The 19,099-nt window shown below is 44.1% G+C and overlaps 1 protein-coding gene across 1 annotated transcript in view; it reads right to left on the reverse strand.

Moving 5' to 3' along the window:
* Positions 1 to 545: 545 nt before the first annotated feature.
* LOC141258557 (uncharacterized) overlaps positions 546 to 19,099 on the reverse strand; it is a 92,700-nt gene continuing 74,146 nt past the window's right edge. Inside the window, exons 3-6 of the mRNA XM_073673535.1 lie at positions 5,962 to 6,391; positions 4,319 to 4,419; positions 4,130 to 4,231; positions 546 to 632 (exon numbers count right to left, since the gene is read on the reverse strand). Coding sequence (XP_073529636.1) covers positions 546 to 632; positions 4,130 to 4,231; positions 4,319 to 4,419; positions 5,962 to 6,391 — 720 coding nt within the window. The remainder of the gene's footprint in view (positions 633 to 4,129; positions 4,232 to 4,318; positions 4,420 to 5,961; positions 6,392 to 19,099) is intronic.

Raw genomic sequence — 19,099 nt, forward strand, 5'->3', positions numbered from 1 at the left:
CTCATACAGAGAAATAGACTTCCTGTTTCTACATACAACTTAGAATTATTCAGATAGCGAGTTTTTAATCATGTGATGTCATAGACCAAATGGAAAAGGGAAGAGTTAACTGGGTAGAAAAGCAAAATGAGCAATTGTAAGTAGACAGTGCTATATAATATGGTGACTGCAATATATTAAGATGATAAAAAATTCTGATGGGAGTGCTTCTCCAATAGGGTGCAAGCCTGAAGGAACTTGTGGCATGTGAGAGCAAATGGCATGTAAAAAGTTGACAGATCCCTGCTTTCTGTAGTATTTCCCTAAGAACCCAGGGTTAAAAGTAGCAGAGGGCAGAAGGTATACTGTGTCCTGACATCATATCATCACTGATTACAAGTACAAAAGTGATTTATATGCAATTACATATACACATATCAGTCATTTCCTAGACTTATTGCTGCAAAGTTAAATGTAACTTAGGACTCTATACACATTACCATTCATTCACTTGATTTATTTACATCTAAGAATAATATATGTAATTAATAATGTGATTGAAACTTTCACAGATAATCGGTTTTGTGAGTTGCAGCTTTGAGGCGGACATGATTTCTAACTAGCAAACTCAGATAGTTCTTAGCTATGAACTTCTGCAAACATCAAAGTTTGTCATGGATTACTAATTACTTTTAGTGTTTTATTTATGATGAATTGAAAACGACTATATTCCAGTGTTATTTTATCATTTTCATGGTTATGGACTACATAAAAAGTCTATCAAATTGCTGAACAAGGTTTCCTGAAATTAATTCTACTCTGTTGCCAACTTTAAATCAACTGTACCTTGCAAATGAATTTCTGTGTTATATTTACAGAGGAATGAATCATAAAGGTAAGCAGATGAAACGAAGATATTTTTCGTTGATCTGTAATTCTGAAATTATGCACAACAAAGCCGATAAAAACATGTAGATAATTTAATAATGGAACACGCAGAAACTGAAAAACAAGCAAATAATATAGCAAGGGTACCAACACAGGAAGCCAATGCGGAAAGTATTTTGGGGTAGGCAAATATTACTGTCTGGTCAGTATTATATAACTATTTCTTTTCCTTTGTTTGTAGGACTATTGTCGAAGTCAGTTAAAGAGGAGCTGTCATCAGGTCAAAATCCACTGAGTATTCCTTTTATTTCTTTTTTTAAAATCCACCATTTTATTCCCTCAATATAGACCATTTTTATTCAGCAGGCCCAATGTGCTAAATGTTATGCTATTTACCAAGATGGCATTGATCACAGGGTAATTGCGCAGAGCAGTCCATAGGCAAGTCCCCCAAAGAATCATGTGATCAAAGCCCTCTCGGTAAAGACCATAAACACGAGCGCATTGGGCAGATTCTGGAACTGTATGACGGATTTTCGAAAACAAAAAAGCAAAGTACTCAGGTGAGCTGGGAGAATAAAATAAGAGCAAAAACTGACCACACAGACCTGATGATAGATCCTCTTTAAATAAAACGTGTAATGTCGGTCAATACATTGGAATAGGACCTTATGCATTTTTTACCCTTTTACTCAATGTGTGCATATTCCATTTTTTAAATTGTCTGCGTGTTTTTATCTATTTGAGTCTGGTAATAATAAATTGTTAAGTTAATTATTGTAATTACTTTGTTCAAGCTCTTTGTGCTGTTGGAGGGTTGTTAATATTGCAGGAGTCACACTGGTGTATTGTTTAGGCCTAACATGTGTAGTTGTATTAGGCAAAAATGTGGTGTACATGAGAACAGTACACTAATTGTCTCTAGCTATCTTTAAATATCGGTAGATTATTCATACTCCGCACAAAGGTTGTTTTAGTAAAATTAAATTAATAATATTTGCTTACAGGCGAGAGAGAGCGAGAGAGAGAGGACCCACCCCACTGACGATAAGAGCTTACATTTTACAGGTGAGAGAGAGATATGACCCCGCTGATGGTAAGAACCTACACTTTACAGGACAGCGAGAGAAACCCCTTGATCAAAAGAGCTTACCCTTTACAAGGGAGAGAGAGGGAGGAACCTGACCATAAGAGCTTACAATTCTTCTATCTTCCAGAGAGATATAGAGATGACCCCGCTGACCATAAGAGCTTACACTTAACAAATGCAATTGAGAGAGAAAGACCTCGCTGATGCCATGTGGGAAATGGTGCCGGATATGTTTTTTTTTTGTGGACTGTGAATCGAATCTCAAAATGTATCAAATCCACATGAAACAGTGAATTCCAGGCATTTAAATAACAATAACACAGCCAAAAAAACAATTCTGAAAACATAATTGTATGTAACAGAGGTGTCTGACTATTTCTTTTTCCTCACTCTTCACAGAAAACAAGTGATTACAGAGCCATTCCAAGCATTTGTGTGTATGGGGTATTTGGAAAAAAACAGCTGTAGGCTAAACAAGCTGAAGCTGGGATCAGATCAGGCTTCTGAACCAGCACCTGCACCTGCCTGGTGCAACAACTGATGTGTCAAAGAGGTGGGAACTATCCTACTAGTGTTTTTGTTAAACTCTGAATGGAAATAAGGACCTGCCTAAATTGTCTAATTTGATACACTGTCAGTGGATGTGTCAGAGTAGTAGGTTTTGAGTTATACAACAAGCCTGCACAGAGCTCACTCATACTATTCATGATTGGACAGACATCAGCTGACAGAGGAAGAGACGCTCACTGACACAATCGTCAGGGTACCACATGGCCTGCACAAAGGATGGTGGCCACTTTATTTATACCAATAGTTTGATGAGAGCAAATAACAAAACCTGACCATTCAGAAGGAGAGTTGGAAATATGGACAAATATATCATTATCTTAAAGCAAGAGATCCCCATGACCAAGTAAGTGTAGGAAGCAGCACAACATATATTTTTATCTTCATTTCACATTCTAACCACATGTTGGTAAATCTTTTCTTTCAAGCTTGCATGGCCTTTAGCTGAACTCATGTCAGACATGTGCTTGAAGAAGGTTTACAAATACATTGTCCTTTGACCTTTTGCCTGAAAACCAACTATTTCTCCAAATGAGTTTTCTTTAAATAACAGCCATATGTCTGACCTGAGAAAGTCACCTACGCAGCCTTAAGCAGTTTATGCTCTTAATGTTTATACATTGCATTCAGGAGCGGGCTGGCATATTTTGGCCTAGGGGGCAAGCACAAAGCAGTGGCCCATGATTAGCAAACTATTCTTATTGACTCTGATTCATTAAAGGGGTGGTCCGAAACTACATTGTATTTTACTCCTAATCTCTAGCTATTTAATGTCATAAATTATAATCTGATCTTTTTTTTCTAATATACTTTAATTTAAAATTCCCTATCCTTCCCTCACTACTCTAACTGCTTTATTTTTTTTTTCTATTACTTCCTCTTTGATAAAGCGTCATTTGAGAATCCCAGCATATGTTGGGATAATCAAACGAATCGCCATCACGGGGCAGTGGCTGCGGTCACTGCCAAAGCCTTTGCCCCCTCCCTGAAATGAAGCGTCATCAGTGACCTCCATTTCAGGTGAAGGGCTGGTCTGTGCTCTACTCAGCATATGTCACTGGGGGCTGATATTAATAGCCATTAGCCATTAGCCAAAAATTGAAGATGTTCCCTGACTATTAATAACAGCTTACAGCTGTTTGCTTAGCATTTACTAGCTAGATTACAGTAGGACCCCCCAAAAAATTGATGCAGAGTCCCCCTATTAAAATTTAACCAGCAAAGGCTAAACAGACAGCTGTGAGCTGATATCAATAGCCAGGGAAAGGATCATGGATACTGGCCCCTTCTGAGGCTAATAATATTAGCCCTCAGCTGCCCCAGATATGGCGCATCAGTAAGATGCGCCAATTCTGGTACTTAGCCTTGGTCTTCCCACTTGCCCTGATGTGGTGGCAAGTGGAGTAATAGGTTTGGGGTTCATGTCAGCCTTGTATTGGCAGCTGACATGAAGCCCAGGTTAGTAATGGAGAGGCATCTATAAGATGCCCCCATTACTTACCCATAGTAAAATTTGTCAAATAAAGGCACAGCCCAAAAAAATCCTTTATTTGAAATAAAAAGGCACGCTTTTTATTTACAAATAACAAACACAGTTACACTCACCAAAAACTCATTCCATTGAAGCCATCGTCTCCTGTAAAAAACTGAAAATAATGAACAACCAAAATGCTCCCCTAACACCCATTCCATTAAAGCCATTGACACCTGTAAAAAATCAAAAATCAAAATCAACAAAATTCCTCACCTGTTCGACGTGATGAAATAATCCATACTGTCCCACGTTGATCTTACTTGTAGAACAATCACATCAGCAGATATGACTGCTCTATAGGACAGCAGGCTGACACTGGCACAGAAGTGTAATCGCTCCTGTGTCAGTGCATAGCCTTGAGCTACCATGAGAGAAGTCACAGGAGAATATTCTCACGCAGCAGTGGTGCCGTAAGTCAGATCACCACAGCTCATCAACTGATGAACTCGTGTGACCTCTCTCATAGCAGCTCATCACTACACACTGTGAGAGTGATCACGCTACTGTCAGTGTATCGCTGGCTGCCGGGTAGAGCAATCACTAGTGAGGAGTGAGCACTAAAATGCTTGGGTGCTTGTTGCTCGAGCATTTTTCTGGCACCCCCCCCCGGAGGTCTGCGGGGGGCCTAAAAGTTACCCAAATCGGTGGGAACAGTGCTCAAATGACATGGGAACAGCATAGGGAAGACCCCTGGAAGCATATCTGACTCCCATGTCACTGCTGTGAACAATGTTGTCATAGTATTACGCCACTTTTACGGACCTACAATAAAACATACAAAAATAAAACCAAAATGGGTTTTCCTGGGGAAAATGTTAAGGAGCATCTTTTCCAAGATAATGAATTGTATATAAGACAAAATAAATATACAAAATCAAAAATGCTCCTCCACACCTTGGACTATGTTCACACGTAGCGTTTTTTATGCATTTTTGCACTTTTGCATTGCTTTCAATGGTGAAAAATACATTTACCAGTAAATATAATTTTAACATTTTACTACCTTACCTGGCCATGTGGTGTGTAAAACATAATCAGACACATCCTGTTTAATTTATGAAGGAGGGACTCTGAAAGTCACAAAGCCTATTTTTATAGGGCCATCAGACAGCATTTACTATTCTTAAAGGGCCAGTAGTCGGCCCTCACTATTGTAAGAGGGCCATCAGTCGGTTATGCTTTGTTGTTCCCAATATTAAAGAGTGGGTCTGCTATACTGTTATTGTGTATGCAGTGACTGCAATGACTGCTTAAATGTAGGAAAAACCCCACTAAAAATTTAAAGACACATAGAGGAGGGCCTCCGTAGCATCATGCTCCCATTATAAAGGAGCGGTTCTGCTATACAGTTATTGCATATGCAGTGACTGCAACGGCTGCCTAAATTTTGGAAATACCCCAATACCAATTTGAAAACACATAGAGGTGGGTCTCCGTAACAACATGTTCCCATTATGAAGCAGTGGTTCTGCTATACAGTTATTGTGTATGCAGTGACTGCAACGGCTGACTAAATGTAGGAAAAACCCCAACACCTATTTAAAGACACATAGAGGAGGGCCTCTGTAACAACATGTTCCCATTATAAAGGAGTGGTTGTGCCATACAGTTATTGCGTATGCAGTGACTACAACTGCTGCCTAAATTTTGGACTCACTCCAATGCCCCTTGGAAGAGACGTAGAGGAGGGCTTGATGAAAAAAATGTTCCCATTATAAAGGAGCGGGTCGCCTATACTAGTCTTACATATGCAGTGACTGCCTAGGTGCTTCCCCAATCGCAGGAAATCTATTACTACCAGGGTTTTTCAAGATAGACTTAGGCTTTTTCGGACTTTTCAAATTTCTATTCGGTCTGTGCAGAGGTCGCCAATCATATGCATGGCCTGTTTCGTAATCTTTACTATCACGGTTATATTTTTTCTGTTTATTCTCAGCTATGGTGTCCTCTAGTGCTTTAAGCCTCTCCATTATGTCAGATCTCATTTTTTTATACTCTTCATTTTCCACATGTTCAGTCAAAGAGTTCTCAATTTCTTTTATTCTCAGATCTAAATCTTTGACCTTTCTCCGCTCATAATGGATCAGCAAGTCCATTAAATTCAAAGAACAGCCTGTTAATATATCATTCCACTCTTTTTGGAATTTTTCATCAAACTGGATGGATGATTGTTTCTTTATCCTTAATCCACGAGGGATCATAAGGTTTTCCACATATTTCTCAAACATTGTATGGTCCCACCACGTTTTGAGGCGTGCAGACAAATATTTCTCAAGTTGGTTCATGCTCTGTCTTATTCCCTCATGACCATCATTATTGGTGGCTGGTTTGTTCTAAGAAATGATAGAAGAAACTCTGTCCAGTCTCGCTTTATCATTGAGGCTCAAAAAAGTGGTATCCTTAAAAATAGTTTCCATTTTCTCCAAAGTTTGTTTATAATCATAGACGAGAAGGAACCGAAGAGAATGAAACAAATACAAACATCTCTTATGAGCAGCTGGCATATCCAAATTTATAGGGGTATATAGCAATGAACTTTTCCTCCCTATATCAATGATGTTACTCCAGGGAGCACGAAAAAATGTTCAGACTGTCAATAGTAAGTAATGTAAAAAAAAAATAAACTGAGTTTTCTGAGACTCTGGACTCATGTGTAATTGAGCTTGCGAACAGGTTATGTCGGTGGGCGGCTACTTTCTCCATATGCCTTAAAAGTTTTTCCATTTCAACATTGTATTATGCTATGAATAAGGATCTACGTATCAGAAACACGTAAGCCTCTGTACGCTTTTATTTGCACTATGGTCTCATGTTTTTAATTTTTTCAAAATAAAGGCTAGTTTTTAAGTTAATTTCACGAGTTGCTGGATAACTACCCTTTCATCACTGCCTTATGTCTCCCAGACGGGGATCTTTACAATCCCAGCACCGTGCCTCATGAGAAAGTGGACCGAGCAGGCTGACCCAGGTGAGCTGAAATATATATATTTTTTTACATTACTTACTATCGAGTGAGTACAGAGTATCTTCAACGTACTCGGTGATATTTTTGAATCACTCCTGTGTGCATGATTTGCGACTGTTTGACTGCTTTAATACACTGCTGATATTGTGGTGGAGGATGAGGATGAGGAGAAGGAGGAGGACAACAGAAAATAAATGAAATAATGAAGCGTATACCCATGTCTGGGTGTGAAGAGGTGTATGGGAATAGAACTCCCAAAAAAAGACACTGTATTTGAGTGGTAATGCTGCTATCATTCGGTGGTGTTGAGAAGTCTGGCCCAATCCAGCCCTTGTTCATTTTTATAAGTATCAGCCTGTCAGCATTTTCAGTTGACAGGCGAATGCGCCTATCAGTTATAATTCTCCCAGCGGTACTAAAAACCCACACTGACAAAACGCTAGCGGCAGGGCAGACCAGGACCTCCAAGGCATAGAGAGTAGGTATGAGTGAACATTTCAATCTTCGGTTCGGAAAAGTTCGCCCAACAAATTGATATTCGCCGAATTTCTTCGCCGAATGTTCGTAGAACATTTTCGAATTTCATAGGAGTCAATGGGGGAACCAAAATAATGCATATACAACACCTAGAAACGGGACCAAAAGCTGCCAAAACACATCAAATTAGGTGTAGACACCAGGGAAGTGCCATCAATTGACCCAGTGTACAAGTACTAGAATTATTATTACTGTGACAGGGACATTTATTCAGTTGCACTTTATATGTCAAAAGGGGTCACCTGCTGGTACAACAGGAGAGAGGATCCTGCCTGCGAGGGAGCACTGCCATGGACGTGGTTTGTGGAACCACTGTGCCACAGACCCAGGAGAGCCTGGAGTGGTGTGACTAAGCAAGCACTGGACTGTCCACTAGAACCTCTGATGGTGAGGTTAGACTTGGCTCCCGATGAACGCCAGGTACTACTCCAGGACAGACCAACGGACGTGCAGTAGCTGGACCCAATAGGACGGACTAGTTGGTGCAGCAGGCAAAGTCTGTATTGAAGTGCAGCAGGCAGAGTCTGTATCAGAGTGCAGCAGGCAGAGTCTGTATCAGAGTGCATCAGGCAGAGTCTGTATCAGGAGTGCAGCAGGCAAAGTCTGGATCAGAGTGCAGCAGGCAGAGTCTGTATCTGACTGCACCAGGCAGAGTCTGGATCAGAGTGCAGCAGGCAGAGTCTGTATCAGAGTGCACCAGGCAGAGTCTGTATCAGGAGTGCAGCAGACGGAGTCTGAATCATCAGAGTGCAGCAGGCAGAGTCTGTATCAGGAGTGCAGCAGGCAGAGTCTGTATCAGGAGTGCAGCAGGCAGAGTCAGTATCAGGAGTGAAGCAGGCAGAGTCTGTATCAAGAGTGTTGCAAGGACTGGTACGCCACCTTACGCAACTTAGACTGCAGAGCAGGAAGGATCCACTACAGCCAACCCAATAGATGGAGACCCAATCAGGATTCCCCACATTTAAAAAAATTAGTGGCAGATGCCATCAAAGTGGCAAAAATTTCACTACTGTAGAAACAGTGTAAATAAGACCCACACCTCTTCCAGTACAGCCAACCCAGGAGATGGAGACCTAACCAGCAGTGTTCACATTGCCCTAAATGAGGGCCTAACACTACCGAAGTGGCATCAATGTCATCAGACTACACTTAGTTTAACGCAGACCCAAACCTGTCCCACTACAGCCAACCCAGGAGATGAAGACTCAATCGGAAGTGTTTGCATTTAAAAAAATAGGCGTAAGACCACCATTTCCGTGGCCAACAGATTGGAGATGGTGGAGTTCAACCTCTTAGCTTTGTCATGTGTAGGATGAAACAATCTTTTACGTGAGCACAACAGCAGGATTGAGGGCTGGTTGCAGTGCTGAGAGCGGGCTGAGTATGGTGAAACGGACAAACCGATAGACCGTGAGTGAGGTGCAGGTGGAGATGTTACGGTGGATTGAGAAACGTGTGGTGTGCTCAGAGAAACAAACACAGCAGGCATGTCCGCTTCACTAACAGCTGATGGGCTTTCACTCAGCCTAGCTGTAGCGGGTATACAGCTGGTTCAGTCAGACACCTGCGTGACACAACTTGGCACGGTAACAGAGGAGGAGGAAGAAACAGCAGAGGTGTTTGATGGGGCGACTGATGGTTGTTTATTGAAAATCAATTTAGAATTTATCATGTTCGTGTACCCATTTGGGGAGAATAATATCTGCACCAAATGATCAATAAGACTCACACCTCTACCAGTACAGTCAACCCAGGAGATGGAGACCTAACCAGGAGTGTTCACATTGCCCTAAATGAGGGCCTAACACCACCGAAGTGGCATCAATGTCATCAGACTACAAATAGTTTAGCGCAGAACCTGTCCCACTACAGCCAACCCAATGGATGGAGACACAATCAGAATTCTCCACATTTCCCAAAATTAGGGCCTAAAACCTGCAGCAACCGCAGCAGGAGCAAGAGCAGGCACAGAAGCCTGCAGTTTCAAGAGATCAATGCAGCACACTCAAAACGACAACATCGCCTACTCTGTACAGTCTGCAATTGGGGTGCAAAAGTCCTTGGAGATCCATGACTTGTTCATCTTGATGAAAGTTAGGCAGTCTACACTTTCAGGGGCCAGCCGGGTACGCTTATCCGTCAAGACACTACCAGCAGTGCTGAAGACACATTCAGAGAGAATGCTGGCTGCCAGGCATGATAAAACCTCCAAGGCGTGAGAGGCGAATTCAGGCCATTCATCCATTTTTGAAGACCAAAATGTAAAAGGGTCCAAACCCTCCCTGATGGTATTGATATTTAACTCTAGATACTCTTGCACCATCCTCTTCAGTCGTTCACCACGTGTCAGACTAGAACTCTGTGCTGGTGCATGAGCTGGTGCAAAAATGTGTGAAAGGACTCCCATAAATTGCTTCTACCACTTACTCTACTGCTGCAATGTTTTGGCATTGACGAACTGACATGCCGGAGGTTGAAAGACTGCAGCTGTAATGCACACTGTGTGCCTCACTGTTATCTTGGGGAAAACCTCTATTAAGTTTGCTTAAAAGCTTGTTTTGATACTCCAACATAAGCGGGTCCCTTTCCAGGGCGGGAAGCATCTGGCAAAATTGACTCTCATAACGTGGATCTAACAGAGTGTCAACCCAGTAGTCAGCATTATTTTGAAGCCTAATTATATGGGGATCATGTTGCAGATAGTGCATCAAGAAGGCACTCATATGTCGGGCTCATCCAGGAGGTCCAAAGCCAGGCTGTATTGTGGGCTGCGTAACACTGATGCTTGTTTCCTCCATCCCCTCCTGCCAATTCAAATGAGAGAGGATGATTATCCTCTTCATCCTCTGACAGCTGCTTGCCCATCACCTCTTCCTCCTCCATTAGTTCCTCGGCTCTTGCACCTTCACTAACAGTTTGCATGGTATCACCAAACCCCCTCGATCGCTGTAATCCACCGTCACTTCGCATCCGCCTGTGTGACGACAGTCTGGAAATTTGAGACATTGGTATCCCTTCTGCATACTCCTCTTCTTCTGGGGCCACCCCCTTCTGCCACAGGTTATTCAAAGTTTGCTCCAGCATGTATATGACCGGAATAGTGATGCTGATGATGGCATGATGAACACAGAACTTAAACACATGCTAAAAAGAAAGAAAGAAATGTTTATCAAATGGAAAGAGGGAGGCATATCTAAAGAAGATTATAATGCAGTCTGCAGATCCTGTAGGGCATGTATCAGGTTAGCTAAAGCTGACAATGAATTAAGGCTTGCAAGAGATGTCAAAAGCAATAAAAAAGGATTTTGGGGTTTGTCAAAAGTAAAAGAAAAGTCAAAGATGCTATAGGATTTTTACAGGATGAAAATGGTGAAATGGTAAGAAAGGATGTTGAGAAGGCCGAACTTTTTAATTCCTATTTTGCATCTGTTTTCTCTCAGAAAGAAAATGTAACATCAACTGATCTTCACTGTCCTATTAAAGGAATAGAAGAATCCAAGTTATCTGTAAACAGAGAGATTGTGAGGGAATATTTAGCTAACATAAATGAGTTCAAGTCTCCAGGTCTAGATGAATTACACCCCAGAGTACTGAAGGAGATTGTAGAAGGAATTTTAGAGCCACTCTACATAATCTTTGAAAATTCTTGGAGAACAGGAGAAGTCCCAGAAGACTGGAGAAGAGCAAATGTTGTTCCTATCTTCAAAAAGGGGAAGAAGGTGGACCCAGGGAACTATAGGCCGGTGAGTCTGACTTCTATACCAGGAAAGATCTTTGAACAAATTATTAAACAACATGTATGTAAGTACCTGGATAAGAAAGACGTGATTAACCAGAGTCAGCATGGGTTTGTAACTAACAAGTCATTTCAGACCAACTTAATTTCCTTCTATGACAGAATCACTGACTGGGTGGATCAGGGAAATGCTGTAGATATAGTATATCTTGACTTCAGCAAAGCATTTGACAAAGTATCTCACACCATCCTTATTGAAAAAATTACCAAGTATGGAATGGACAAGGCAACTGTTAGGTGGATTCATAACTGGCTTAGTGATCGGACTCAAAGAGTGGTCGTAAATGGCTTCACATCCAGTTGGATGAATGTCTCAAGCGGGGTACCACAGGGATCTGTCCTGGGACCTGTATTGTTCAACATCTTTATCAATGATTTAGATGAAGGAATTGAGGGTAAACTGATTAAATTTGCTGATGACACAAAGCTAGGAGGGATAGCTAATACTAGAGAAGAGAGAGAGAGGATTCAAAAAGACCTAAATAAACTGGAGCAGTGGACAGTAACTAACTGAATGTTTTTTAACAGGGAAAAATGCAAAGTACTACATCTGGGCAATAAAAATGAAAAAAGCATATACAAAATGGGAGTAATAGAGCTAAGCAACAGTACATGTGAAAAAGACTTAGGTATGCTAATAGATCATAGACTGAACATGAGTCAACAGTGTGATGCAGGAGCAAAAAGGCAAATTCAATTCTGGGATGTATTAACAGAAGCATACAGTCTAGATCACGTGAAGTCATTATCGGACTTTACTCCTCTTTGGTCAGACCTCATCTGGAATACTGCATCCAGTTATGGGCACCACATTTTAAAAAAGACATCGACAAACTGGAGCAAGTTCAGAGAAGAGCGACCAGAATGGTGACCGGTCTGCAAACCATGTCCTATGAGGAACGGTTGCAGGATTTGGGAATGTTTAGCTTGCAAAAAAGAAGACTGAGAGGAGACTTAATAGCTGTTTACAAATATCTCAAGGGCTGTCACATTGTAGAAGGATCATCTTTATTCTCATTTGCACAAGTAAAGACTAGAAGAAATGGGATGAAACTGTATGGGAGGAGACACAGATTAGATATTAGAAAAAACTTTTTGACAGTTAGGGTGATCAATGAGTGGAACAGGCTGCCACGAGAGGTGGTGAGTTCCCCTTCAATGGACGTCTTCAAACAGAGGCTGGACAGATACCTGTCTGAGATGATTTAGTGAATCCTGCTTTGAGCAGGGGGTTGGACCAGATGACCCAGGAGGTCTCTTCCAACTCTACCATTCTATGATTCTATGATTCTATGATTCTATGCATCATCAGTGCTAACCAGTTTAGCAGCCATTTCAGAACCATGCAGAAGGGTGCAGAGGTCCTTAATCTGTTCCCACTCCGCAAATGTGATATGTCCCAAGTCCATAGTGCATTGCCCCAAGCTATACATCATGACATACTGCGTCAGAGCTCGTTGCTGCTGGCACAGCCACTGTAATATGTGCAGAGTGCAATTTCAGTGCGTCGGCACATCGCAGATCAACGTGTTAACAGGCACGGACAAAGACCTCTGTATTGATGCAAGTCGATGACATGAGGGGTGCGAACAACCTGAGCACACAGCTTCCATACTATGTGAAGCAGGTCATCCAGGCCAGGATAGTGGCGGAGAAATCGCTGTACCACCAGGTTGAGGACATGAGCCATGCAAGGCACGTGTGCGAGCTTGCCTTGGCCTAGGGCCGCTAACAGGTTCGCACCGTTATCGCACACGGCCTTCCCTGGCTCTAGGTTCAGCAGAGACAGCCATTACTTAAACTGAGCCTGGAGAGCTGCCCACAACTCTTCACCTGTATGACTGTGATCTCCAAGGCATATTAATTTGAAGACTGCCTGATTACGGTGATCCCTGACTGTGCAGTACGGAGGTGGTGTGTATTCGCTCCGCACCCTTGGAACGCGTGTCTCGTTAGGCAGAGGTTGAGTAAGCAGGTGGAGGCCCTAGAGGAGGTGGAGGATGCAGAAGCAGCGGAGGAATTGGGAAATACAGAGTTTTCTTCTGCAAGCCTTCGGGATTCCAAGATTTGTGGAGCAGCCCCTTCCCCGCCTGCCCCCACAGCCACCAGAGTCACCCAGTGCCCAGTCACAAGATGTAACGCTGTTGGCCATGCTTACTCGTCCAGGTGTCTGTGGTGAAATGCACCCTGGCACACGTAGATTTAGACAAGGAACTGGTGATGTTGTCTGCGACATGCTGGTGTAGCGCAGGCACAGATTTCTTAGAGAAGTAACGGCGACTGGGCAACCTGTACTGGGGGATTTCAATGGCCATCAGTTTTCGGAAACCGTCTGTATCTTCTAGGCAGAAAGGCAGCATTTCCGTGGCAAACAGATTGGAGATGGTGGAGTTCAACCTCTTAGCTTTGTCATGTGTAGGATGAAGCAATCTTTTAACTGACCACAACTGTGGGACCGAGGGCTAGCTAAGGTGCTGAGTGAGGGCGGAGTATGGTGAACCAGAAAAACTGGTGGAGCATGAGTCAGGTGCATATGTTACGGTGGATTGAGAAACATGCGGTGTGGTCGGTGAAACAAACACAGCAGGCGTGTTCGTTTCCGTTACAGCTGATGGGCTGTCACTCAGCCTGACTGGAGCTGGTAAAGAACCGGAGTTTCTGCGCTGGGAGACCTGCATGCCAATACTTGGCATGGTAACAGAGGAGGAGGAAGTAGCAGTTGATGCTTTTGATGGAGCAGCTGATGGTTGTTGAGGTGTGCTGGTCCGCATTTCAACGCGGTAAGATTCCCAGCCTAAAGAATGTTGTTTGAGCATGTGAACGTTCATGCATGTAGTAGTCAAATTATTGCAGTTTTTCCCTCTACTGAGTTTTCTATCGCAAAGTTTGCAGATAATGTGAGTTGGCTCATCCTTTGCAGTGACAAAAAAGGCCCATGCTAGGCAACCCTTGCTGCCCCTGCGAGCTGCAGACCTGTGACTGCTGCTGGCCACAGTCACGGTTGTGCCTAAGAATGCAGTGCTTCTCGTGCTTTCATCACTCCATGTCTGCGCCGTAGAGCGAAATGTAACCTCCTCGTCTTCCTCCTCCACCTCCTCAGATGAGCTACTTGGCTGCGTGACTCTGGGTTCACACCAAGAAGGATCTTCAACCTCGTCATCATCCAATGTGTTATCCCATTCCTCGCCCTCAGAGTGACCCCTCTCCTCTTGTTGCCCTGACAGCACAGTACTGTCCGCATGAGCCTCAGATCTCATCAGGATCACCTCCCTCCCCTGCGGTTAATGTCTGGTGACAAGGGTCAGGACCCTCCTCGGGCCCTACTTTGTCTTGCCCCGAATCCTAGCTAAAAAAATTTTGGGCATCTGTGCAGATGCTTTCCTCACCTTGACTCTGTGACTGTTTGGAGTACACTTCTGATGCCCATGGTGTAGAATGGGTGAAGAGTTCTACAGACTCGCCCATCTGTGGTTCGCTACAGTCAGTTGGACAGTTGGCCAGTTGTGACGAGGGGGAAGCATGGGTAATTGGGGTGTCACCTCTGTGGACTGTACTGCGTGTGATGTTGAGGTGGAGGAAGAAGAGAGGGCACTGGAAGCAGAGCTTGCCATCCACTGGAGTACCAGCTCTTTCTGGGCCTTATCAACAAGGTGTATCGCTGTGCGGCTGCCAAAGGAAGGAAGGAAGGAAGTGCAGTAGGTCATCCTCTAACATAAGTTGTCAGTTGTCTTTGGATAGGACCTGTTTGTGTTGGTTCACTAGTACTTTCACTAACATTACTACGTACCCCACGTACACCTTAGACACCAAGCCTATTCCCCCTTCCACCACGCCCTCTCTTTTTCCCACTCATGTTGGTCAGACACAGTGGTAGGAGAACGCAATTAACTAAAGAAAAATAAGTTTTTTTCCTGTGCAATAGCTCAGCACACACCAGAATTTCAGGGACACTAAATGACAAGGTAAGATATGGCCTCCCGTATAATGTTACTAACAGACAAAATAAATTTGTTAGTGTGCATGAGGCTGATAAAACCTAGGGGATATTCTCCAAACAATTTCAAACGGAGATGTCCCCTGCTGTATTACTTTAGGAACAGAAGAAATTTTTTTTTGAATGTGGATGAGGCCAGTATGACGTAGAATATACAGTATGCTCCAAAATATTTCAAACTCAGATCTAGAGAGCTGTATCACTTTATTCAGAGCAAAAAATATTTTTGGGTTACTCTGCATAAGCTCTGCGTCCAGCTGACTTTGACGGCAACTGACGTAGTAACTGGTTTATAGCACTTTTTGACTTTTGGCACAGGAAAAATTATTTTTTGGACTGGGCCTAGTAAGAGAAGTTTTGTTTTTTTTGCTGTGAAACCAGGACAAGTTCAATGCCACTAAAAAAGGATCTGCCTTTTAGCAGACTGGATCACCTTTGCCACAGTAAGAAACCTTTGGTGGACTCTGCCTGCCAACCAAATATATATATAGGTTTGATTGTGCGTACAAGCAGAATTTGACCGCCACTGACATAGTAGCTGGTTTATAGCACTGTATGACTTTTGGCACAGGAAAAAATATTTTTTGGACTGGGCCTAGTAAGAGAAGTTGTTTTTTTTTTACTCAGAAACAACCTGAAGTTCAACGTCACTAAAATAGTATCTGACATTAAAAAAAACTTTAGTGCACACAGCTTTCAATATCACAATAGCAACAGCAAAAAAACCAGATTTTGTGCTCTGCAATAAGAAGCTCTGCAGACTGTGCAGAGCACAATTTCAGCCCCACTAAATGAAAAGGTGCATTGCTCTTGTTTGATCACATTAGCAAGTGTAAAAAAGGATTCAAGGTATACTGAGACATGGAGCTCTATACCAGCGGTGCACAGCACTATTGTATGGCATGGACCCTCTGTTTCTGTCAGAATCTCAGTACTTGTACAAGAACACCAAAAATGTACTGCACCAGCGGTTGCAGAGTTACACAAGCCAGGAATTATCTACACTATCTGACTACCACACAAGCGCCCATCTATCTAGCTAATATCTCTCCTTACACAGGAGAACACTGAGCTGCATCTGTCTCCAACAGTGACATGGATATAATGGCGCTGAGGGAACATGGCCGCTTTTTATATTGAGAGAACATGTGATTTCTTCAGCCAATTGCAGACGCCCTTATGTCTGGACAGTGTAGATGCTTCCTGCGCTATGATTGGCTGGCCGCGCTTTCCTCAGTTAAAGTTACCGCCCACAGGAAAAAAACAAAACAGGGCGCCGCTGATCAGACCTGTTCTAAGCTCTCCACAGCCCCCACACTCACCTGGCACATGTCACCGCTCATCATACAGTTACACTATGCTAACAAAGCTGTTCAAAATGCTGTATTTGCTCTGTATTCGCGGTCCTGCACAAATTTGTCAAACTCTTCCGATTTTAAGAAAATTTGCTCGTCTTTGCTATCACGAATCCGAATGTGCCCTATTCGTGCCAAATTTGAAACTTTCGAATGTTCGCTGAACAAATTCGCTCAACACTAGTAGAGAGCCAGTTCATGCCACGAGTCCAGCTTGGATACCTAATAATTATAAGGCACAGAGTAATCATGGAGGATGGTGGTACGGTTGACAAGGAACTCCCTCAGCATCTTCCGAAACTTTTCCCTCCTTGTGAGAGGGAAACTGCCCCAGAACTTTGACAGTATTTCCCTGCCTCTGCTGGACTGGATTTATGTCTGTTACGGATCCGGGTGGTGGAACCTCTGTGCTACGGTGCAAGGAGGGAAAAGAGGGGCGTGACTAAGTATCTACTCAGCCTGACCAAGGTCGCATGGCGGCTCAGTCGACTCCGTGAACCAGGGAAGGACCGAGCAGAGGGACCAGGTGCCACTCTGGGACAGATCTTGTATGAGAGCAGGTGACTCCCACGGGTCAGAAGGCAGGAACTGACCGGTACAGCGGAAGAGCACGGCAGGCAGTCTGACGGGTGGTTCAGGTTGTCAGGCAGGCTGATTCGGCTGATAGCCAGACAGGTGCTCCGGGTAGGCAAGCTGGTGGACACAACAGATAACAGGCAGGTGCTTCCAGGTAAGCAGGCAGGCGGGCACAACCGGTAAAGGCAGGCAAGTGGGCACGGCAGGTAACAGGCAGGTGCTTCCAGGTAAGCAGGCTGGCGGGCACAGCAGGTAACAGGCAGGTGCTTCCAGGTAAGCAGGCGGGCAGAGCCCATAGACAGACCGGCGGACTGGACTGTAGGCACACTGTCGGGCTGGAAAGTAGTCAGACTGGCGGACTGGACTGAAGATCAGACTGGCAGACTAGACTGACTTGCAGAGGACCTGAGGGCTGAAGCAAAGTAAGTATCACAGAACAACAACCTGCACGGGCACCTCCATATTGGAGGAGGTGCCTTATATAGGGAAAGTCCTCCGGCCATTGGCTGGGGACTTTTTAGGATGGCGTGCACGGCCCCTTTAAGAGGGAGGGAGCGCGCTCCCTAAGCACAGGGCCAGGGAAGCTGCGTTCACCAGCAACAGCTGCAGGGAGGCTAGAAGACGCCGGAGCAGGACCGCGGCGGTAAGGGGGACGGCGTCTCTGCCAGGCAGGGGGCAAAGACGCCGATGCAAAATTACCCCCCCTTTATGCCCCCCCCCTTTTTCAGGCCAGCAAGAAATTCTTTAAGGAGAAGAGGGGCATGGATGTTCTCCCTGGGTTCCCAAGACCTCTCCTCCGGGCCAAACCGCTTCCAATCCACCAGAAAAAAAGGTTTTTCCTCTTACCCTTTTGGTGGCCAAAATGTTCTCTACCTCATAGACATCCTCAGCGGAGACTGGAGCTGGAGTGGTACCTGGATCATCAGAAAAAGAATTAATAACAACTGGTTTGAGGAGAGATACGTGGAAGGAGTTGGGAATCCGTAAGGTGGCCAGGAGTTTTAGCTTGTAAGCCACGGGATTGATTTGCTTGAGAACCTCAAACGGGCTGATGAACCGCGGACCCAACTTATACAATGGTATTTTGAGCCAAACATGTTTGGAGGAGAGCCAGACCCTCTCTCCCGGATGGAATAGAGGCGGATCCAGACATCTCTTATCGGCATGTTTCTTCATCCATTCAGAGGACTGAAGAAGTGCGGATCTAGTCTCTTTCCAAATAGTAGAAAATTTGCTGACCAGAGACTCCGCGGCAGGATTGTCCACAGAAGCGGAGACGGGAAACGGGATCCGGGGGTGTTGACCGTAGACAACAAAGAATGGGGATTTGGAAGAAGACTCACTCTCATGGTTGTTATAGGAGAACTCAGCCCATGGTAGGAGCTCAACCCTATCGTTATGGTGAGCATTGACGAAATGCGGGAGAAAGCTGGTAAGGACCTGGTTGATACGTTCCACTTGACCATTGGACTGAGGATGATAAGCAGGAGAGAAATCCAGGGTGACATCCAGCAGCTTACACGTAGCTCTCCAGAAGCGCAAAGTGAATTGGACCCCGCGATCAGACACAATGTGGAGGGGTAGGCCGTGGAGACGAAAGATGTGAAGGATGAAGTCCTTAGCCAGCATAGATGCGGATGGGAGACCAGGCTGAGGGATGAAGTGGGCCATTTTAGAAAAGCGATCAGCGACCACCCAAAAGACAGTACAACCGACAGAAACAGGGAGATCCGTAATAAAGTCCATAGCAATGTGTTGCCACAGAGTGGAAGGTACGGGTAGATGCAGGAGACGGCCAGCAGGAAGATGCCTGGGAAC

Source organism: Phyllobates terribilis, unplaced genomic scaffold, assembly GCF_046119375.1.
Source record: "Phyllobates terribilis strain yellow unplaced genomic scaffold, ASM4611937v1 Scaffold_3__8_contigs__length_932513732, whole genome shotgun sequence".
NCBI classification, from domain to species: domain Eukaryota; kingdom Metazoa; phylum Chordata; class Amphibia; order Anura; family Dendrobatidae; genus Phyllobates; species Phyllobates terribilis.